Source organism: Myripristis murdjan, chromosome 10 (assembly GCF_902150065.1).
Source record: "Myripristis murdjan chromosome 10, fMyrMur1.1, whole genome shotgun sequence".
Taxonomy (NCBI): domain Eukaryota; kingdom Metazoa; phylum Chordata; class Actinopteri; order Holocentriformes; family Holocentridae; genus Myripristis; species Myripristis murdjan.
The window spans coordinates 20,826,498-20,850,955 of NC_043989.1; the positions used below are offsets into that span (position 1 = coordinate 20,826,498).

General features: G+C 43.6%; 1 protein-coding gene and 1 long non-coding RNA gene across 2 annotated transcripts; both read right to left on the reverse strand.

Moving 5' to 3' along the window:
• Nucleotides 1-934: 934 nt before the first annotated feature.
• Nucleotides 935-14,211, reverse strand: slc34a1b (solute carrier family 34 member 1b). The gene is made up of 12 exons (XM_030061605.1): nucleotides 14,175-14,211; nucleotides 13,874-14,059; nucleotides 13,296-13,442; nucleotides 12,891-13,034; nucleotides 11,081-11,192; nucleotides 10,360-10,555; nucleotides 9,792-9,887; nucleotides 9,518-9,638; nucleotides 8,250-8,417; nucleotides 7,948-8,064; nucleotides 2,023-2,147; nucleotides 935-1,837 (listed from the first exon to the last, which is right to left on the reverse strand). The coding sequence occupies exons 1-12, from the start codon at nucleotides 14,209-14,211 to the stop codon at nucleotides 1,226-1,228; spliced, it is 2,061 nt and encodes a 686-aa protein (XP_029917465.1). The 3' UTR covers nucleotides 935-1,225.
• A 2,891-nt stretch (nucleotides 14,212-17,102) lies between these two features.
• Nucleotides 17,103-24,458, reverse strand: LOC115366740 (uncharacterized). Its single transcript, XR_003928860.1, has 5 exons — nucleotides 24,337-24,458; nucleotides 19,724-19,842; nucleotides 19,566-19,643; nucleotides 19,379-19,432; nucleotides 17,103-17,500 (listed from the first exon to the last, which is right to left on the reverse strand). It is a non-coding gene; the product is annotated as an uncharacterized LOC115366740 (long non-coding RNA).

Consider the following 24,458-nt stretch of genomic DNA (forward strand, 5'->3'; position numbering starts at 1 on the left):
ATCTCTTAATGTCTCTAATGGCACGGTTATACATGTGTATGTTGTGTGTTTGTCTGTGTGTGTGTGTGTGTGCGCGTGTGTGTGTGTGCATGCTGAGGTGAAATGTCTTGGTGAATTCGTGTAACTGGCTCCCCTCTCTTTATTCTCAGAGTGTTTTTCCGAGGCCTGAAAGGTTCAAATTACAATCACAGTATGACGCAATCTCTGTCCAGACCGGTGTGCAGTGATACCACCTCACTTACAACTGCACAACTTTAAAGCAAATGACATGATCAAAGGGGCATGATGAGAGAGAGCCGCTTTTGCTGAAATGAAAAGTGTCTGCGTGGTAAGTTCGCAGAGGAGTAAGGTCTTTGAAATGGACATAAAGTTTTAAAAGAATGTTATTTTAGACTATTTATTTTTGGAATCTGTTTTTACTCAACAAAGCACGGTATGACAGCGGATATGTAGACCTGCAGTTCAAGTCCTACAAGAGGGGTGTGTGTCTTCAGAATGAGACAGTATGCTTCCATGCAGAACGCGACACCCTGTCTGAAGTTTCTGCTTTTGACAGGTCTGAACTCTGGGCTGCAGTTCTGGAGTCAGAGGCAATCAGGGTGTTTTGTCTGCAAAACGCCATTGAAAGAAAGAACTGAAGGAGTTTTTAAACTCATGATCAATTGTTACAGTGCAAAAGAAAAGGCAGCACGCATTCACACATTCAGCAACACCTCCTGAATGTGCATTCTCACCCACATGCACAGACACACACAGGCTACAACACACATTCATACACATTATAACATCAAGCAGCTAATGCAGCCATTCTTTTATTCCTTTGTGGTGTCTTTGTGTGTATTCAATCGCCCACTTGAACTTATATAACAAGAGAATATAGGGTGTTTTAACATGATAATTAAACATTTACCCACTTGAAGATAGGGGGTTTCAAACATTAGTCTTGAGGCTAATAACAGCGCTGGTTTTAAACAGTTCCTTTCTGCACAGACACTAAAGTAAGACATAAAATGTCTGGACTTTGACCATTCAAGAATCATTACAGTTCAATCATCAACACACAGGGCAGTGGATCTGCAGTCTGAGTGGACGATTAAGGCAATAGTTATTAATCTCAGAATAATCAGAGATTATTGGTAAGGTGTTGCATGCAAATGGCTTTTCTCAATCCACACAGACAATTGACAATGTGCAACATAAAACCAGCTCTTCAATGTCACTCCAATTAGAGTGGGGTGCTGTTGCACCTTTCTAACCCTTTTAGTCTAAATACAGGTACGCCTGGTCTGCTCTCATCCAGGTAGGCCAGGACTGGGTTATCATAGGCCAAATCCACTTTCCTCTGGTTCGATGGCATCTCAGGATCGACAGAAGTCGCCTCTTTGGAGATGGTCACCTTGTGTTGTTCTTCTCCTTTCTCTCCTATGTTTTGTCCCTCGGTGCGTCCAGGACCACAGCAGACAGTTGCCTTGGTGATCAGGCGGTCGAGTGGTTTGAGAGAGTGCATCCACGGGGGCAGGAAGTCCCAGCTCTGGAGCTTGGCGGGCAGGTGACGGGGGCTGTGGGTCTGCATCACATTCACCATGGTGATGAAGATGGTCACACCCAGGAAAGGAGCACCAAAGCCGACCATCACCCGCCAGCCCGCCAGCGAGAGGCCCAGCACCAGCGAGGGCAGGAGCAGGAAGCAAAGCAGGAGGTATAAGACAGCGAACCAGCGGTACTTGGCAGTGCGCTCACCCAAAACACGAGCCATCCTTATCGGCAGGCGCATGGCGGGCAGAGGATACCACAGGAGAATACCAAAGACATTGAAGAAGAGATGACACAGGGCAATCTGGGTTTGAAGAGCAGACGGGGCAATATGAAAGTGGAGAGGGATGTAAGTCAACACTTTGTTGAGTGTTTGCTGCCATTTCTTCAGAATTACATTGTCACAGAGTGTTTTTGCCACTGTGAATTTCTAAATAAACAAAAGCTGATGACATGAATGTAATGCAATACAATAAGACTCCAGTCTACCTGTATAGCAGCAGAAAGTTTATCCCCAGGGCTGGCCAGGGCTGCCAGCAGGGCTGTGGCGGTGGTGCCAATGTTGGATCCTAAGGTTAGAGGATAGGCCCTCTCTAGACTGATTACACCAATACCTGAATTTGACAACAACAACATGGTCATGTCAAAAGAAAACAAAACACCACATAAATATTTTAAAATTGGTAACAGAGAAGGGTAGTAGCTGTTATCCATCTTCCTGGCAGAATAATCTCTGAGGATCAACTACTCTCTTAGGATTATAGAGCAACACAGAGAAGACTATTACCGTGGCTTTCCCGACTCAGATCGGTTTGCTCAAGTGCCATAAAAATCTCATCACTTCAGAGAAAAGTTATAGCAAAGACAATATTTGAATACAGTCCATGCTACCAGAGATACTAGCTACAAGAAAATATATATTATAGCCCTTCTTCAGAAATGATACCAATACTTTGGTAAAATAAAACTAAACCAGTATTTCTTGCACGAAAAAGGAGGGAGATTTCTGTAATTTAGGTATTCCAGTGCTGAGGTGCTGATGTAGTCTAAAGCCCCTGTGGTTACAAGGATAAGAAAGCAATATAAAAGCACAGCAAGACAGCAAACAGCAACTTCAGCTTTACTGAAAGTGAACCTGCTCAACATAACTTTGCAGAGAACCATGATGATTCTGCAATAGCTCACAAATGTACATGCGTAGTGTTTTCTTATTCACAGAAACGCGGTGAACACACATACTCTGTGCAGATGTTTCAGCGTGTCACACTTGTGTCATTGCATGATATCTCCTTGAAACACCCTAAGGCGGGGATATTCGGTCACAAATTCAACTGGGTCAGATTTGAGAAAGAGACCCTGGTGTTTCTCATGCTGGTTTTGCCTCCTAACTGTTACGGATTTTTAATTACAATTAAAATATTAAAATTAGTATTAAAATAGCCTATTCAATTCAAGCTCAGTGGGCCAGTCAAAAGTTGCTTCTGGGCTCGATTTGGTCCATGGGCCACAAATTGAATAGGTCCTGAGGTAATGCTCCATGTCAGAGGAATATAAAAGTAGAGCGCCAACCTTGACCAGTTGCAACTGGAAGTTACGGCTCTGTTTGTGTCAGGCCATGCGTCCTTTTCACTGAGGTTGCTCTCATAAAGGAACTATACCTTTCAAATGGAAACCTCCGGAAGGCAGTGAGCTGGGTGTGATGGGTCTGCCCCTAAAGGCTCCTCCTTGAGCTGTTCAGATACCCTGAACAGGTAATTAATCTTCTTTGCTGGTGCATGACCAACATCCTTGCTGAATTTAACAACATTATGTTTTTACAAATTTGTTTGTATTAGCTTTTATGTTGTATGTCTCATTTTAAGAGAGCCATCCAACAAGCCGTTATGGGTCTTTTTGGCTCCTCCTGTACATTTCTTTGTTTTTTTTTTTTTGTTTTGTTTTGTTTTTTTAAGTTATTGTTTTCTCTTCCCAGTCTCTATGCTCTATGAGTTTGAAAACTAAGGCCATGTTAGTGCTTAGCCCTCCCCTATTTAAAAATGCTGTTGTCATGAGACACACCCTTCAGTCAGTGTCACACCTTGACCCATGACCAACCTCACCACTGGATTTTATAATCTTACGTGGGTGTGTTTGAAAACTACACCCCATTTGTGCTATGCCCCCCTTGAGACCGATTGGCCGGAAGAGGTGATACCTGCTTCTTTCCTGGCCCATGACACAGGCTCCCGCTAAATTTCATTGAAAACTGCGTGGCACTTTTTGAGTTGGACCCTGACTGACCGATAGACAGAGGGATGGATGGCGATCACATAACCCCCTACCGGATGTTTCATCTCCTTGGCAGAGGTAATGAGAGCAGTGCATTATGCAAAGTTTTCTACTGCACAGCCATGACGGAATTTGTGTTTTGCAAGACAAAGAGCTAGAAATGTTGATGGGGATTTGCGGTTGACCAAGGCCAGAAACATAAACGCATCTGACAACCAAAGAAGGGCAATGCTGCTTGTCTTTCTAGTTCAAAGTAATGGAATTTGTTTTGTGGCTGATAAATATCCGTCCTCAGAGTCTAAAAAAAAAAAAAAAAAAAAAAAAAGAATATCCTGTACAGAAATGCCTGCAGGTAAAAATTGGAATACAAATGCTTCCTCCATTTCCTATGTCTCTGTCTGTAAACAAGATTTGACACATCCATACTGTTTGTGTTCAGTCAACATCTACAGTCAACAAACTTGTGGGAACAATCTTCAGTAAAACAATTCAATGATAACTTCAGCATCGCTTCATCTGTATAATCTCTTGTCTTCTCTCTTTTTTCAAGGGGGTTTAATTACTCCTGTTTAAAACGATTAAATATTCATATCTCATATTTATCGGCTGGCTGATTCCAATGAGCCATTGCTGATTTTTCATGCTTCATTAACACGGTGCCACACAGTGCCTGTAACTCAACATATGGTATATTAAAGGACATACAACTAGATCACTGGAATACAGCAGGTCTTTTTTGGCTTCCAAGGAAATCTGTGGTGATTTCCAACCAGGATATCTAGACCACTGAAGGTACAGATAAATGTTGATTTCCATGTGAGTAAAATTCTAACCAGAAGTTGAGGTTTTGTAACTCGCAGCCCTGGAAACAGCTGCGTTATGCTTTTCATTTGTTCTGTCTGTCCACTTGCTGTATACTGGATCAATGCAGCCAAATTATTAATTATTAAATGAATAATTTAGGAGCATTGATCCAGTTTGTGAGCTTTTATTTTCAAGAATTGTTCCCCCCTTTTTTTTTGCCAGTACACCTGCTACATATTTGATGTGCCTACTGTACATACATCCACTCACTGGACTCGTACAACAGTTTGCATGTTATTTAAATCGTGCTGCACACCTGCCAGTCTGGATTCGAGATTTGCAGTGGCTTGACTGATTGGTCTTTGCATCTTTTTTATTAAAAAAGTTTTGTTTAATGTGATATAGCTTTTCCTGTTTTCAGAATCTATTAATATTTCATTCCAAAACTGACAACCTGAGACCAAGCAAGACAAAAGGAATCGTTTTTCCCTGAGGCAATCTGTGGGAAATTTGAATATCACAAAACATCAACGTGGCAGAAATGAGACATTAAACACAAACGGTTCTGTCAGTCAGAGGGTCATGAACCGCAGTTACAACATTATTATGAAAATGTCTGCCAAACTGCCGGAAGTTAAATTACTCGCACTCAAACTCATATGCATGTAAAGCATGAAATAAATGATCATTTCCCTCTCAGAGTACAAATATGTAGAGGACACCAAAAGTAGAGTGGGAGAGGGCAGCTTGGCTGAACATTTGCTGAGTGCTCAGACTGACAAACTCTGTGTTGGACCAACTACTGTTGCTGCTTTACCCCTGAGGAGAGGGGGTGAGCTGGAGGAGCTGAATGTGAAGACACACAGCAGCAGTCTTGTCTTCAGGCTGGACAGATGCTGGGATCGCCCCAGGACCTGCAGAACAGCATTTTCCCCAGAAACACACAATATCAAAGCAGAGAAAATGAAGTGCACTGACATCCACAGCCCCAGAAGCCCAAGAAAGGGTGGACAAGGAGGACAACATTTCTGAAACTTTAAGTGGTGAATTTCGAGCGGTCCATCTTAACGTGAAATAAAGCTCTTGTTGCTAATCACATGAGAAAGTCAGTTTTTGTGTAACAGCGAAATAAAAGTCAAAGTTCTCATTTCAAAGAGAACATTTGCACTTTAAATTGCTCTTGCTGAATATAGCTCAGTGACAGTTTGCATAGCTTATTTGATCCTTTGTTCGGTCGACAGTTTGGATGACAACATTTGGCTGCACCTGAGTTCATGCATTCTGTAAACAGCCTTCCCCTGCTGAGGTTTTGCAGGCTTTGCATTCAAATGTGAGACTACTGTGTCCCGTCTCTCGGCTTTTTCAACCCTATTTACACCTCATCCTCACAAATAACGTATTTGGCTTCCTCGGGTCTTCTTTCACTTCAATCCACCACTCTGATTGAGGTCAAGCTGGAGCAGGGCTCTCACAACAGGACACCCGTGGATCACATTTCATTTAATGGTTGAGAAAGAAACAGTGAAGGTCGGCCTACTCCACAAAACTGCAAGAAGCTTCTGCTGATAAAAGAGCGGAGGGGCTTTCACTACAGTTAAATTGAAGATAAGTTGCTGAAATAAGTGGATATCTCATAATGTGTTGCATGAATTTGACTGGTAAACCTGAATTAATGACTTCTGAGAGAGCCAAGCTTTAAGTCTTAGTGTTAAATTCTTCACTAGAGATTATTTGTGAATTTGCATGTGTACCAGGAAACCTGTTTTCCTGTGTGCCCTTGAACACACCCCAGTGAGAACACTGTTTTCCTACCAGGCCTCATCTCCACACTTTGTTTCAATGCTGAGACAGCATTGAAACAAACACATCACTCGGTGATGACCTTGAACATTCCACGCTGAGGGAAAAAAAAAAAATGCTCTGGCTTGTTTGTATTTCTTTAAACCAATCACAATCGTCTTGGGTGGTGCTAAGCCAATGATTTGCAAAGGCACAGATGGCACAGAATCTGTTTAAAGCTACTGTCCTTGTAATAAACTCTATATTTTTTTCTATTCTCCCATAGTCTTAAGGATGTTTGCTTTGGTCTGGGCCTAACCCCCTCTTTTTCCTTCGCAAGCTTTGTCCCTCAGTAAACGTATTCATCACCTCTGTCTTTCTTAGTGAACAAATTTGTGTGTGCTTCTACCGGATTTGTTCCTCTGGTTATTCTCCCCCTTATCGCTCTCTCACATATAGTGATTATCCAAATGTTATATGGTGCATGGAAGCCAATGTACCATCTTGTGTTTATACGCAGTTCAACATAAAGCACATCGAGTGTGTCATGCTGCCATTTGTCATTCATCAAGTACTATTTAATATTATTTCTGACCGTCCATATTGTCTGCAAGCGTCTCTGATGATGAGTACGCTACAGAAAGCTGTGAATTGAAGCGACTGAATTACTGCCAAGGATCGAATAGTTGTCCAACTTTGCTCACATATCTTTTACAAGAAGGTATTTTTGAGCAACATGGCCAACTTCCAGTGTGTTGAAGACATGAGCAGGGGTGCAGAACGTTAAAATGGTATTAGTCAGTGGTTGGGGGTGGTTTTAAAAAAGCTGTCTGGTTCAGGCTCCTGTGGAGGCAGAGGTGGGTGGTGGACAAGAGTGAGGAAGGTATTACAAATCCTGGTAGAGTCAAACAAAGCAAGGCAGCACAACTGATGTTGTGTTTAAAATCCTGTCTAACTCTGGAGGTGCAAGTTAGCCAACGGGCAGCAAGGAGCCCCGTCTTCTCCGCCTGGCCTCGTCTGACACAGCACCGGGGGGAGTGCTGAATGTTTAATTTGGTATCAGTCGGAAAAGTAGAGATGACGCAGGGATAGATGAAGTAACCAAACATTTCATGACAATTTCAGGCCAAAGAACTGAGCTCAGTTGGGGAGGATATAACACATCAGCTCCTCCAGATTTTAATAAAAACACATGCATGTTTTTTGTAGTTGCGTATTTGCTATAATTTCATATCAGTGTTCTTTGCCATCTCATATTCATCTTGATTGTTATATAGAGGATATGTAGTGTATGTATATTGTGCACTCTTAATATTCATGTAATTCTAATTCACAAAATGAAATGTAGTATGGCAGAATAGGTTATGGATATGCAAGATTGCAAAGGCAGCTTTTCAGTTCTTTTGTGAAGATGTTGTTTTGACCGTGTTTGACCTGTTTCCTATTTATATTTGGTGTTGCAAAAGCCCGGTTTCTCCTCTGGGAGAATGCACCGTACACTGTACATGCTCACCTGGAGAAGCAAACTTTGAAACTCACTTATTTTTATCAGGTGCCACTCACCTATCAGGGGGGTCAAGGCTGAGGTGAAGACAGAGCTGCTCTGGACAACAAACGTCATCCCGGCACCCACAAACATCGCCAGGTATCCTGACAGCCAGCCAAAAGGATACGGGAGGTCTGAAAAAAAAAACAAAAAAAAAAACACATATGCATCTATAATAATCCTGCAATACTTTTTATCGTCTGCACAGCCTGTTTCTTTATCTTTACACCCTCTCTTGGGTTTTGTTGGCTGCCTATCTTTATATTCAGCACACTCTGCCGTTGCATGCCTGTGTCTTGAACGGAGGCTCCATGCCCACCTGTGTTAATGACCGTCTGGATGACCTTCGCCACTTGGCCTTTGAGAAGCGAGTTGAGCAGCTTGACCAGGAGCAGCAGACAGGTGCAGAGGACGGCCAGGGAGCCGGCCAGCAGAATCAGTCCCACCGTGAGGTCTGACAGCTGCGATGATGCAAACAAGTGCCGACCTGAAGAGAGGCAAGACCACCGTAACTCAGCACATACTGTCTCACAGAGGGACGGTTTGACTGAACATTATTACCTCTGGCGATACAGTTGGATGGGGACTACATTTCTGCCCCATTGTGTAACAAGTTATGAATAGATTTGCGTGAAAGTTTGTGGAAAAGTTGATCTAGAGGCAAGAAAGAACTGATGTTGGTGAAATATGGGCTCTCCCCCCCAGAATACAAAAAAAAAAAAATTCCTGCTTACCCTAGTACAATCTATCCATCCATTCTGTGTGATTTGGTGAGGTTTCCAGTCTCCCCTGATCCTCCCTGCCTCCCTTGACAACAGGACTGGACTGCAAAAAAGTCAAAATCTTACCAAGATTATTTGTCTTATTTCAAGTAAAAATGTCAAAGCAAATTTTTACTTGTGACACAAGTGAACAAGTAAAAATGTGCTTGTTCCATTGGCAAAATTTGTTTCTTGTTTCAAGCTAATTTTCACTTGTTTCAAGTAAATTTTCACTTGAAACAAGTGAAAATTGTCAAAAGACAAGTAATTTCTGAGCTGATCATGTCTTATTTTAAGTGTAATGAGATATTGTGACTAGAAATAAGACATTTTTACTTGAAATAAGACAGATAATCTTGGTAAGAGTTTGACTTTTTGCAGTGTGGATTGATATTCATATGTGGGGCTCAAACTCTACAGCAACAGTTCTTTACAAAATCAGTGACACAGATCCCCGGCAATATTCACACAGACATCACAGGTGTGGAGTATCATTGGGAACTATTGCTTCCTTCCTTGCACTCACTGGGGGCGGATGTGTACAGTTTTAAAGTTTTCTTCAGCTCCATTGTACTGGGGTGATGGGACACAGGGAAGATTGCGGCAGACTGGAAAGCCAAATCACATAGAAACTATCTGGATGCATAGATTGCACGAAGAGTTTTGCATTGCAGGTGAAACGTCCCCTTCTAACTGGAGAAAGCATCCTCCTAAAACGAGCATGGACATTAATTAGAAATGTCAGGCAATGCACTCTGATTCTATCCTGTAGAGGCACTTGTATAATATTCATAAGCGAGCCTCTGATGTTTGAGTTTGAACTCACATTTCTGAGTGTTGACCTCTGCAGTCAAATTCTCTTTGGTCCAGGTCACATTATCAACCTGCCAACAGGGGTAACTGGAGGTGCAGTTGACGGGCCCACTGGTGCTCACGTTCACAGTGGACTGCAGAGAGAAAGAACACAAAGTCCAGAAAGAGACAGGAAGGGGAGTAACAAAATAACAAAACTGTTTGCAGTGGCAAGCAACAATATCAGGCTCTGTTTGGCGCCGGTGTTTGATCCAGTGTGTCTGAATGTGAGGGAGACAAGCCATTACCATAAAAAGCTCAGTCTGGCACCATTCTTTTACCAGACTTCTGTTCCTCATGCTCTCATCTCCCATGGCGATTCCTGTGATCACATGCTTATCCAGCTGAGGGAGAATGGAAAAATATCTCATGTCCACAGAGTTCACAGAGTTAGAGGAATAATCCAGTGTTTTGGGCGAAATACACTTTTTTCCAACTTACCAGAGTGAGACACATGATACACTTAGTGAATAAGACAGCTTCGGAGTTGTTGAAAGGTTATTTTTTACATTTTGACGGAGACAGGCTAATGACTCCCATAGATTTCAAGTCTTTATGCTAAGCTCACATGAAATGCTACCCATAGGAACTGAACCACCACACATGCAGAGGTGAAAATGGTATTGAACAGCTTGTCTCAGTGTGGGCACGTTGGGAAAGGGGTAGAAATTTGAACTGTGATTAGGAAGACTGTCCTTCCATCCGTAAACCAGTAGGCCCAGGCTTGATCACCGTGACAGCTATCCTCATTAGAAGAGCTTTTCTGTAACTCATCCCAAAAACAATCATCATAACGGTGCTTGTTGGTGGTTTCACCTGTATGATGAGCTTGGTGAGCGGCTCGGTGATGACCTTGAGCAGCTCGGGTGCATCCTGCCCATTCTGCAGCCTGAAGCTGGTGACCAGTAAGTGGGCCAGCCAGGTCATGAGGCCGGTGGCCACCTCGAGTGGCAGCAGAACCAGGACAGACAGCCAGTTGAAGCAGTCATGGATTGTTGCTCCGGCAAATGCACTGTATTGGGTCAGACAGATTTCCTAGCGTTAATTAAGGCCAACAATCTGTATTATCAACTACTCAAAATGATTGCTGGTTAATCTGCTTATCAGGGATCTTTTTTCTTCCTTGTGATGTAATGAGCACTTTAGTTTCAACTGAGTGTGTGGATATGGACAGGAAAATGATGTCTGTTTTAATGGACAAGGATGAAGTGGCCTGCCATCTGTTAGAAGCTGGATCTTTCATCCCAAAGGGGCCACTGGTGTGGGATCAAGGCGGGAGGGTGCCATTATTGTCAGAATGGTAAAAATTGTACCATCAAATGGAAGCTGAGGCAGAGAGGCAGTGAGCAGCTGCAAATCATCCTGTGCTGTCTTTTCGCCCTCCCCTGTACGTCTCATTCTTTCATCCATCTCGTTCTTCCATCTCTTTACTTATCCTCTTCACTTTTCCATTTCAGTTTCTTCTTCTTCTCCCCCTGCGCTGCCTGCTCTCCACTCATCCTTTGTCTTGCCTCCCATCCTTGCCACCCACACATACCGCTTAAACTCGGTCCTCTCTGCCACTTGCATCATGGCTATGATGGTGTTCGTGACTGAAGTTCCAATATTGGACCCCATGATAATAGGAACAGCCGACCTCACTTCCAGCACTGTGAGATGGAAGCACACACACACACACACACACAGTCATTACATTTTAGCTCTTAGTCATTTTGTTGGTGTTTGAAAGTATCACAGTGAATTTTTCAATTATCACATCAGTGCGTAAACAAGTGAAAAACAGAAAAAAAAAAAAAAACAGGGCTAAGGAACCGGAAATCAAGTGCAGGTACAAAAAGCAGGTTAGACATGCACATAAATGCACACGCAGCTACAGACCGCGATGAATGGGTTTAGCTAATGCTGAGACGTGGCAAAGGTCTGTCTGCCTCGAGAATAGTAATGCATGATGAGCATAATTACTAAACATGACCCCTCACATTTCAGAATGCATCACAGCTTTTAATGGAGATGAAAGATGCTAGTAATTTGCAGGTGAGTCGAGGCAGCTTAGCCTTTCGACTCTGGAGCAAGCTTTATTGCTGGGAGGGGGCACTAATGATGATCCTCGAGGACCGTATGCATGCATACGCACACTCACCCGCTTATAAACAAGTGTAGGCATTCTCTGTTGTTATCAAGTTTCTGTGTCTCTTCCTCCTTTTACATTTTCTCTTTGATAATTAACTGTAATCCCCCTTCTGGTTCTCTTTCAGAGAGGCACTGGGAGGAGAGAGGCAGCTCTCTGGCATACTGATATCAGTCACAACCACTTTAATCACATAGACCAAAGAGGACAGACCTCTGAGACTGAGCCCATTAGAAGCAGACAGGTCATACTCTTAGCATTTCATGGCCTTGTGAAGCATGATAAACCCGAGACTACACTGGTGGAAGATTAGAAGGTGTGGAATGGTTTGATTTGATTATCCCTTTGATCCTGGTCCATTCTGCTGGATTACAGTTAATTCCTAATTTTTTTTTTTTTTTTTTTTTTTACAAATGGTCACCACACCACAGCAATCTTGAAAAAGCCAGTTTCAGGTCCGTCAGGGTGAGACTCTTCACTCATCTATACTTGGCCGCTATCAAATGTCATCTTAGTGTAAAATCACCACACTTTTTTTCTTTGCCAAGTGATGTCTAATTAATAAAAGGGTGCAAGGGTCTTAAAAATCTTCACAACTAAGCGGAGATTTACTACGATAATCCTTTTCTTATGTGCAATCAAGTTCAGCTGATGTTGCATGCAGTGAGAGCTTACCCAAAATTTGGATATATGGTGACAAAATAGAGCCAAATCTTTTGCTTGATGAATGCGCCGCACACTCTCTTGCTCATACGTACGCTCTAATATGCCGTAAGTTATATTTGCTCACAGGTCAGGTGCCAAAGTTTACTGTCAGCCAAGTTGTCTGATGTGACTGCGCTCTCCGAGGGCAGCTAATCAGCTCAGGAGCCAGAGAGCTGAGATCACATTCCTATGAGCTGCTAATTAATTAGGTCCATATATCACTGCCACAAATGCACTCTGGGACTGTAAAGATTTTGCACTTGTTTGTTTTCCGTTTCTGTCTGTCTCCTAGCATCCCTCTTAATCCCCCCCCTTTCTGCACTGCTCTGTATTTGCATGAGCGTATACAGACACGCAGGCAAATACATACACATCTCGGACTAAACCAAGCCAGAGTGGGTATCTTGTCATTTTTCAGAGCGTTAGTCGAAATTTCAAAGAAGGGTACTGCCATACCATGAGGCACCCGCACATCCACACACACACACACACACACACTTGATCGCCTACTCACATCCAGAGGCCACTAGACTGACGATGATGGAGGTGGAGGTGGAGGAGCTTTGGACCAGCACAGTAACCAAAATCCCCACCACCAGTCCAGCCACAGGGTTAGACAGCACAGCATTGTCCTGGAAGATGTCCCCGGCTACCTTACCTGACACACACACACATACATTGTATAGACATTCATATCTCGGATGAGACAACTACCAACTTCAGTGTTACACAAGATTTAAAAAGCTAGTCTGCCCAAAACCAAAAAGGTCAAAAGGCGTAGCTTTGAAGTTAAATTATACAGCAGGGCCACAGCGGGACAGTGTGAACTATTCTGCAGTGACTCATTTATTAGTCATACATTAACCGGCTGAGTCATTATTAACCCTCTGAGGGGGGCAGCGAGGGTTAGAGTACCTACCCCCGGCTAACTGGAAGGCAGAGCTCAGAGTGTCCAAGGAGCAGACGAAAAGGAAGAGGAGAACAAGGAGGAGAGGGATCTTGGAGAGATTGAGAAAGAGCTCCTTGATCTTGTGTGGATTCCCCGCAGAGGTGTGTGGAGAGCAGTCTGTTCAAAACAAGCAGGCATGAACACTGTGCAGCAGCCAGAGAGACATGTCAAATCATGCTCACAATGAGGGATTAGAAGCCAAAGTTGAGCCAGTTCAAAAACACTATCGCTGCGGTATCACGCTTTGTCTCTCGTTTTCATTATTTCTGTGTCCTGGGTGAGAGCGATAGCCTCAATAAGCAATCACACGCAGAGAGTAAAGATACGTGCCATACAGTCACCGTACGTGGGAAAATGATGCTGAGTGACTTTGTCTTTGCTGTCCAGACTCTGTGATTCCACCAGCCATGTCTATCTTCTGTGCATTTTCCTTTATCTTATAAGCTTGCTGTATTACTTCTTTTTATTTGTCTTTTCACAGAGGCGAGACTCACTCCTCGCCCAGGACATGAAAGTGTGATTTTTTTGTGGTCATGTTATTCCTGTACCTGTCTGTTTTGAGAGTCTGCCTGCCTCCACGGGTGCAGATTTGTTGGACAGGGTTTGATTTGTTTGGTTGTTGTAGCTCTCAAAGCTGCTGATGAGGTCCAGAGTGGAGCCAATCCCTGACTCCCGGTCGTCCTCCAGCGGGAGCTTGGGCTGTGAGGGGAGCAGGCCGCTATGCAGCCTCGCCTCTGATAACACAAAGAAACACCACTGCATCAGGAAAGCCGGTGAGAATCAGTTCTGAAGTGTTAAATAAATATGACTGTGGGTTTTACTTTATAGAGTGATGGATAATTTTATTACCACTGTAGCTGACCGCCGGGCTCCCTCCAGAGGGCATTATAGCGATTGGGCGAGAGGACATGGTGGTTTGACTGCAGTGCAGAGAGATGGAGGTAATTAAAATCACAGGGTGACACAATCAGAGAGAGAGTGAATGCGAGAGGGAATGTGTTTATCACCCACCTGCAGCAGTGAAAAAAACAACCAAGGGAGTCCGGGATGTCTTTATGTAAGCCTGTGTGCAAAGTGTCTTTCACTGTGCCACTGAGATCAACAGACAAGCAATTAGAGGACAACAGAGGCGGCGGGCATTGTGTGTAATTGGCAGCCGTCCTTGATTTGAAGGTCAATAGTTTCACCGCTTAAATCAGATACACCGGGAGGGTTTTCGTCTACCCACTCCACCGACAAACGAACGCCTTGTCAGAATCAATAAGGAGAGCTCAGCATCCATGTAACTTGTTCTTGTCCTCCGTTTCCTGCAGCTGCATGTCAGCTATTAAAGGGACTCTCCATTGGCTATAGAAAAGCAACTCACTTCAAAGGTTTTCATGCTCTCCGTTTAAAGAGACCATTTTTCCCTTTTCAAGTCAGCTACTTAGCCATATTTTGGGGACTCCGGTAGAGGAGGGAGTACTAATGTGTCTCTTAAAAGCAGAGGATGGAAGTGAGTTCAGTAATTACAGTATCCTAAATTACAGTAATTACAGCCGCTGCATCATTCTGATTCTCTGCGGCATCCTCCTACAAGTTGTGATTTGCACCGAAGCGCCGCTACCAACCCGTATGCGAGTGTATGTGCGCGGTGTACGTATGTGAGACAAAGAGCCACAGACTGCAGCTGAAAAAACTCAAAATTCACTTCTGCGTGTGTGTGTGTATGTGTTTGCCTGTTTATCTACCTGTCACATGCTCATCTCCCTCTCTGTCTGCATGGCACAGGATTTGTGTGCAAGTCCAAAAACTTATGAGGCATTAATGAAACATTTATTGACTGTTTGACATGCCAATATACTTTGAAGGATGCATGAGCTCTGGGATCCTGAACCGTGGATAAAAGACCGGCATTCAATCGGTTATAAATAATTCATTATAATTAATTACAGGACGGTTTAATATTGATGATGCAGGTTTTCATTGTATTAGTATGAAGAGGTTATATTTTATTTCTGGCATGAGCAGCATAGATTTTTTTCTTACCTTGTTTCAAACTGTCTCAGGTGTTGGCCCCACTGGATGGAAAAGTTTCAGAGGGAGGGAGTGTTATGCATTTTTCACTATTTATCAGCCACCGGGTTTTGAGGTGTCTAGGAGAACACCTCATCTCTTGTTCATTAACTTGCTCCATCATCAGGGATCTCGCTGTTAATCAGTAACACAAAGCCTCACCACAAACTTCATGATGCATACACCGGGGAGGACGGGGCTGCACTTGGTGTATTAGCTGATGAAAGATGTTTGCTCAGCCAGACATTTTTCACCGACTTACGGACAGATAAGATTCCAGGATGAAGAGGATTTTGCATTTTGTCTGATTAATGATCCGTGCATTTCAGGTTCTCTCTGGTTTGTGAGTGCAGGAGAAATCTGACATCTAGTGGCACAACGACGGAAGAACCATATCACATTTCCCATCATTAAACTAGGCCTTTTCGAATTCTCCTTCTGCTGTTTTCAGCAATAATAAGCCTTGGTATTACATTGTCATTTTTTCCCCATGTGATAAGGTCAGTGGAGGAATTTCAAACATGTTTAAGCGGCTTGACTCGTACAGAATGTTCTGGTGCTTCAATCTGTGTATTCTGCTATTATACATATGTGAGTAGACACCTATCTCTGCACAAGCCATGTCCTCTCCATGACTTAAGGTGGTGGTAACCTGAAAAACTGGGTACCGGTTAATGAGTAGTCCAGCTGCTGTTCTGTCATATCAGCAAAGCTCTCACCCAAGTCCGCCAAAACTGCTGACCTCGTATTTGATTTCCAGCAGCAAAACAGGGGCAGCTCATAATAATGTGCCCTCTTGGACCTGGTTGGTGCTTTCTGAGGAGCAGAGAACATTATGAGAAGTGGGAGGCAGAGAGATAACGGCAGTCCTGTTATTGTGCAGTCAGCTGGACTGGAGCAGAAGCGCTGAGAGAAATCCTTGAGATCTGGTGTGACGTAAGGCAGAGGGAGAGAGAAACAGAGAGCCAGACATCAAGAGCAATGAGTGAGTCTCAGTTCCAGACCTATGTGGTAAAAGCCCGCCCATCCTGTCTCCAGATGTGGCAGTCAGAGAGAGGCTGCTGCCACCACTTAGCCTGGTGACAAGCGAAACATGGGGTACTCGGTTGTCACACACCCCTCTGGCGGTCTAAACACATGTCAGTCAGTTGCACGGTAGGTGCAAGGCCTCATCCTCATCCGCCCGCCAGTAAGTTGTCACCCCGCCTTAATCTTACACGAAGGAATGCCATATGAGGCTTCCAGTCAGATAATAGTCTCAGTGCATGCCAATCTGCCACTTGAACATGCCAGATCAGAGCAGAAACAGCCCAGTTAATTATCTCCAAGGCGCATGGCAGAGGATGCATGTACATCCTTGCAAGTTCCTTGTTTGAGAAGCTATTACTCATTAATAGGCTTTACTGTTTTTTATCATCAGTGTTGCACAAAGGCGACTTGTAACAACATGAGCTTATACAGTCTACATGAACAGCTAATTAAAAGGCGATTTCTGTCACTTGCTGCAGTCATTTGACAAAATGGTAGCGTACAGTGACGAGACACCAAAGGCAGTGTGATGAAATGCACTTCCCCTCACCTGGAGCTTTTACGGCATTTCCACATAAAGCCAAAATATTTAGTAGATCCCAGATAAAGCTGCCTGTTCCTTTAGAGATATTTAAGGTATTTCAAACATTGGTGAGGTGTTTGGCTGTGAATAGAGCAGAGAGAACCGTGGAAACACTCAATAGCATTAATTTATTGTCATTGCACATTCAGCTTGGTGTGTATACAACACTCACAGTACAATGGAACAGCATCATCATGTGTGTCTCTTTGTTCATGTGTGATTGTCTCAGTGTGTGTGTGTGTGTGTGTGTGTGTGTGTGTGTAAGAGCCCATGTTTGCCCAATTTCTTTCTTTCAACTGACGACAGATTCACTGTTTGTGCATTTTCCAATTTACTGCACTCCTACGCTCTTCTCAGTGTTGTTTGTTTGTGTTGTGCGTGTGTGTGTCCCTGTGCAGATATGTACATTTTATGCATGTTGGTTTTATGATCATCTGGTGGTTGGATGCCACCGTCACTTCAGCTCCTCGGTGGAGGACGAGGGCGTCTCAGAGCCATCGGGCCCCTCCTGCAACAGACACACACAAGAAAAAAACCCCTCTCTCTCTCAGATTGCGTTGTGTACATTCCTATGTTGGAAATACATATTTATGCTTTCTATTCCTGAATCAGAGGACTGCACCTAAGAGTGTGATATGCAGAAAATACAGCATAGGAGGGTACATCCACTGAATAGAACCATTCAGAACACACACCTGTTTATATCGCTGAGGAACTTCATTGACTATTTTCATTCCCTCACCTCTAACCCTAACATTAAGCACTACACAGGCAACTTTAACACTCTAACCTTACCCTAGAGTCCTTATTCTAAATTAACCTTTATCCTTGTCTTACCCCTAAAGACAAGACATGCCCAGAGCTATGTGTTGTCCATCTATAGTAATGTGATGCAGATCCATGACACCATCTGTCACATTGATGAGATTTGGTTGGTGTGCTCCAAAAAAGGGCATGTGGGAAGTGACTAGGAGGTAGCATATGTCAAACAGTTCACACAAATTACTAAAAAGGAAGATATTTTTCCCACTCACCCCTTGTGCAGTCCATTCATCCGGATAATTTCCGTGTGATTCGGTGAGGTTCCCAGGCTGCCACAATCTTCCCCATCTCTCTTCAAACTGGCACAATGGGGCTGGATGGGTATTGTTTAGTAGACGTGCAACTGTCAAAAATTTATATGCGATAAACTCGGCAGCAACGGCTCTTTCAAAAAACAATGACATGGATACTATCGTCCTCCAATTTGTACTCCCTCACAAAGGGTGGAGACATACAATTTGCCGTTGTTCTTTGGTAGAAAATAGTTCTGGATGAAACTCTTCCCTCCCAGAGGCTGTGGATTATACTGGGTATCCATGTCATTGTTTTTTTAAAAAAAACTGTTGCTGTTGAATTTGTCTCATGTAAATATTTGACAGTTTGAGCTCCACAAGTAAATATCCATCCAGTTTTGCTGGGCCAGGAGACGAGGAAGATTGGAAACCTTGCACACAGAAACTATCTGGATGGATAGGTCGCGCTGGGGATAAGTGGTAAAATACATATCTTTGGATTTGGGTGAACTGCGCCTTTAAAACCATATTGACAAATCGTTCAGCTTTTGTTCAAACAGTACCCCCGTTTAACTCCAAAATGAAAGAGCTGGGAATTAATCAAAGTAAAAATTCAGTCTGTTGCAATTGTGGAGTACTTCATGTATTTGGGTACACAACTTGACAACAGTTTGAGTTTTTAAAGCCAACTCTGACCACATTTATGAGAAAAGGTCCTGCAATGTGTACATTTAGTAAGAAAGAAGATATACCTTGGAGCTGGTCTACAGAGGTTACTGAGGATTCTGACAACATATTGACTTAGTATAGTGGTCTTTGGACTAAGGATGAGACTAAACTTTCTAGCATGGTAAATATGGCTGGGGAAATCAGAGGTAAACCATAAAATCAGCTATCAGACACATGAGGTCTTCAGAGGGCAGAAAGCCCAGGTTCTCCACGGGAAGGAGCTATAAGGTACCCTGGGTAAAACATCTTCAAGAATTACCAATTTCCCAAATAAATTCCTAAATCAATCTTATCCTCAATCCGATTAATTCAGTTTATCATTAATTTGTCTGCACTTTGATTACTGGAGTACCTGAAGCTGTTATTGTGGTATGTTGTGAATGTGAGGGTCCTGTGCTGTGTGTTATGCTTTGTGCAACCTGGTGAAATCAAGGACAAATTGCCAGGAATGGATAATAATATTCTATCTCTCTATTCATCTATCAGCTCTAAAATTAAAATTGCTGCATACAGAAATAAAATGTCCCTTTGGAGGAGATTTTTTTTTCTAAACTCGGGACTATTTTTGGTCCTGCTAAGTATAGAAATACAACAACACACACCTTGACTTTGTCCAGCTCCGGTCTACCTGGGAGGGATTTCTGTGAGGAAAAGGCCTTTAAGGAGAAAAGAGAGGACAGGCAGATTAGACGGGACATGTGATGAGTGACAGAGGGAGGGAATGAGGGACGGCACGTGAGATAAGATAGCCCTCGACTGAACGACAGCCCGGCCGCTGCTGCTGCTCACCTTCTTTGTCTGTTGAATCTCCTCTGTGGATTTGGACCGGTTCTTCATGTACTTCTGAGGAGAGGTGGTGGTGGGGCACTAGAGACAGAGAGATCATATTAAACAGGGTCGGAATGACTGAATGCAAAGGTTTTGCATATCACTCCTCATTTCCATACCTCATTCATCTTCTGCTCCATGGCTGAGTTCAAAGTTTCCTCTGGAGGAATTCGGTGCTGCGACAGAGGTTTGAGATAGATGATGTCCTTTGGAAAACTCGGGCAATGTGAACGGAAATCTGGAAGAGAGAATAAGGAAAACTTTACAGCCACACGGTTGTTGAATGCAACAATGATGAATGCACTTTTGCCAATGTTTATCTTGCCTCTCTGAGGGAATACTGATATAGAGTCACTGGCCTGGTCCCCTTTGTTTTCTCATTTCAGTAAGACTGATAGGCTTTACCGATTCCTGATGAACGCTGCTACTCTGCGAGGCCTGATGAGTACTAGCTGATGAGTGAGCTCGGGCGTGCTGAGAAATCTGCAGTTGTGGTCTTATCTCACTAGATGGCGACTCTTACCCAGGAACCCTCTGTTGTTTCCACTTGACTGATATGAATTTCTTGCGAGGTCATTTTCCTGGGGGAATTTTCCCCAACACTTTTGTCCTCCATATCACATTGTGATGAATTTGCTATTCATGGTGCATAGCTCACACCGTTTTTTTCCCCCCTCAGTTTATAGTGTCCAAGGAGAAAAAAATTAGGGCACACTTTAAATTGGTGCAACCTGTCTGAGCCCCCTTTTAGCAGCAGATGTAAACTAAAGACTAATTAGAGAGAAAATGGCTTTGTCTTAGAGGAAGATGTCTCCTGTCCTCTGTCTTTGAGTCTTAAATTGTGGACACAGCCTGGAAAATGGCACAAACAAATCAATGTCCACATTGTAGTGAGCCTCTTTTTGAGTTTCTGCAAAAAAACATAAAAGGCCAAGGCAGTTTGCAAGAGGAACATTGGTAATATCAAATGATGGAGAAGAAGGGGTGGAGCACATCTGTGCCATACAGAAGCAAAAATATCTCATTCCTACAGAGCAACAAGACCAAAATGAATGACAGCTAGTGCACACCGACATATCCACACCTGGCCTCAGCAACATCAGAAGATAAGGCGATCACTTGGGAAGCCTGGCCTTCAAGGTCTGAGTCAACATGCAGGAGATTAAGTCTTATACTCCTGTGGTTCTGGACCTCAGTGCAGCCCTGCTCATTTGTAGCTCTGTCTGACATCCAGCCAGTTAGATCAGATCAGCACATGTTCTGGTAAACTGGGGGGTTTGTGGATACATAGCTGGGATGTTGAGGAATGGGATAACATTCTGGTGACTGGATAAGGAATCCGTAGGGATTAGCAAATGGAAGTGTGTTTCCCTAATGTTGCTGATCAAAAGCATCAACCCCTCTACATTCAGCAGCTCCGCTCGCAATCAGATGTAAAGAAAGGATCCAATTGGGACAAAAACAAGCTGTCAATCTCTCATCCTGACACACACAGACACTCTTACTCCAACCTGTGTAAATATTATCAAAAGTAACAGTATCCAAAACACAACACTGGTGGCAATCATTGTCAATCATGCAAGCAGAAGGCTTAATAAGCGAGCAGAAGGCTGATGGACAGATGCTGGTCAAATACCAACAAGTTTTCTGAATTATCATTTTTTCTTCTGTTTCTGTATTGGTGATTTTGTACTTTAAATATGGCAAATCAATCTGAAAGTAACAAAGTAATCAGATTAATCACTGGGAGGATGATTTTCATCTTAGTTTACCTTGCTGATTACAATTTTTATGACAACTGTAATGGAATACATTCTTAACCTATAGCCAACCGTGATTAGTAGTGAAAATTAATGCAATACAAAGAATGATAAATCTCATACTCGATCGTTTGTAGAGGGGGAATCCACAATCTGAAAATAGTCCCTTCCGGATTTGACTGAACTGGGAGTAAAAAATGCCTCCCACACTGATCTCCACTTCAGTCTTGTGCTCCACATGAAGCATTCAGCCCAGGGCTCATTAACAATGAATGGGATCTGATCGACAGAAGTTAACTCGCCAACTGTGATGGCTGACGTAAGCGGTCGTGATGGTGCCAGATTTGATGCTGCGGGGAGCTCCATTAATACACCGCTTGCTCCTGTAGAGCTGCACTCGAGTCAGAGTGACATTCAACCCCTCACCTGTGGTCTTGGACATGCAGAACACATGCTAACACAGTGCTGCATAGTATAGCTGAGGGACTGGCTCTAGGTCTGTCTCATGCACCCAGCTCATGCATGATGGCTAGGCCCAGCTGTTTACAAACCTGTTGTGCAGCCTGCACTTACTGTAAAATATTATGCATTACATCCCTTAGAGACTGTGTTCCTGTATGCAGCAGCTAAGTCTCAGCCTTGATGGAACGACAGGCATTCAGTGAGTCCTGAGTGCTTTTTCTGACCAGCTCACTGAGGGATATGACCTAAATGAGACTGATTTGACTGCATGCTTCACCCCTGCCTCTGCCCCTGCTTTCCTTTGTCTCGTGCTCTCTCACTCTCTGTCAGTCTTGGGGTAGATGAGGAATCCTTCCATTTTAAAGGAGATAGAGGCAAGGAGATGGAGGACTATATAGGCTACGTTGAGGCGGGTGAGAGTGCAGTGCATCTCCTTTGTACCCGGGCTAGAGAAGCCCTGTGGCTTGGAGAAGCACTTCCCCATCAATTAAATCCACATGAGTGAGCCAACGACAGCCAAGGTGACATGTCAGAATAAGATGCCCCTTTGGGGTGTGCGTGCAAAAAAAAAAAAGGGTACATCCACAAACACTGGGCTCATACATTAAGTTAGATTATTATGTGAACATAGACAAACACAAAAAAATCAACAAAAATGATGCCTTAAGAGACACTCAAGACTTCTTTGTGCAAGGATGGGCAAATAGAATATTTTGCCTCACAGTCTTTCTTCTTCCATATCTTTTTTTTTTTTTTATCCTCACATCATTTTGACTGAGGCTGGAGGATGAGGGTGATAAATGTGACAGAGGAAATGCTTTTAATTCTGTGTTAACGGCGTAATTAGCCTTTACAATCCCGAGTAAAATGCTAATGTGAACCTCTGCCTTACATAAGAGGCAAATGTGCTATATGGAGATGTGAATCCATGACACTGCCAGAGTGACTGAGTTTGGCCTAGCTGGAATCCTTGAGTGTAGGGTCATCGCTGTAATTAACTTCCTGGCTGAGCAGTAGAGCATGACAAGAGCTTCTTGAGCTTAATTTCCGTATGCATGCACATGGGTGTGTGTGTGTTGTGTGTGTGTGTGTGTGTGTGTGTGTGTGTGTGTAACGGGGCGTTCAGAGAGGAGAAAAGATATGAGAAAACAGAGTCAAGTTAGATCTACATTATCACTCCCAGCTGACTTCATGCACTTCAACAGATCAGAGCAGTCCATCCATCTGTCACATGACTACCTGTTGGAGACACATAATCACTCCTGATTATGCGTCACACCAGCCCCCTGCAGACATTCATCTAGAAATGAGGAGGATGAGAGGAAGTCTCTCTTGAGCCCTAGTTTGAATGATCCACGGTCTTGTGTGTAAATCTTCATCTTATCGAAAACTCAGATGATGGGTTCCCTCTTTCGGTCAACTAACCAGATCAAGTCCAGCTCAGAGGGGAAACACAAACCCTGATGCTGGCTGTAAACACATCTGTGCTGCTGAACATGTTGACACAGGCTCAGAAGATTTATAATTACTGGCACCGTTATAGCATGAACATGCGCACACGGACTCACAGAGGAGGAGGTTAAAGCACCAAGGTGAGCATGTGGGCAGTAATTGCACAGGCAGTCTAAGGCACAGAGCACATCAAGACCGTATCCACATGCAGCAGCAAGGACATCATGTCCTATAATTGATGAGGATGGGCTCCCCATTCAGCCACACTCAGGTAGACTTAACCCTTTCTTACACAAACACACACACGTTCCTGCCAGTTGATCCTCAGTCAGTAGGCGACACAGCTGCTCCCTGCCTGCCACAGCTCAGCCGAGTGCATCTCACCTGAATCTGAGTCGGTGCTAGTAAAATCCCCATCTCGTTTTCATTTTTACCACACAGAGCACACACTCTTTGTCCTTCACCAGCCAAGCACAATCTTCTAACGCATTGTGATCCACAACGCAAAGTAATGTGTAAGCATTGATCCAATAGATGGGCTTAGTTTTGAAGCACTTATGTATTCTCTGCAGAGCACTAACTGGCACAGAGAGAGCTCTTTCTGGGCACCCATTAGCGAAGGACCTCCACATGTCCAGCATGTAATTGTTATCTATCCCAGTGTACGGAAGACTACGGCATACAACTGTGATAAAACATATCTCAAAGCAGTAAATATTCCCTGTGATAACAAAAACGAGATGCAAGACAGTAACCTTACCTTGGCACTTGTCTCAGTCTACCCTTGATACCTGATTTTCCAAATGTGGTTTCATATGAATGAGGAGATAAGGAGGTTTAGCTCAATTCACAAAAGGCAGCACGAGGCATTTAATGTAGGCACAGTCATGCACAGAGTGAGAAAGACCGTATGACAGAAAGAGAGTGAATGAGAGTGACAGAGAGAAAGGGCAGGCATACACGTCTACTGAGTGACTGTACAAACACACTGATCACACACTGTAATAAAAAAAAAAAAAAAGATTAGTACAATCCCTGAGGGGAATTCAGACACTCACCTCCTTCTCTCCTTCTCCCTCCTTTGCTTCTCTCAGTGAAGACGTGCAGGAGGTGTAGATGGCACTCCTCCCTTCACTGCTGTGGTGCTGCTATGGTGCCTCAGAGCACACCCCTCTCTGCC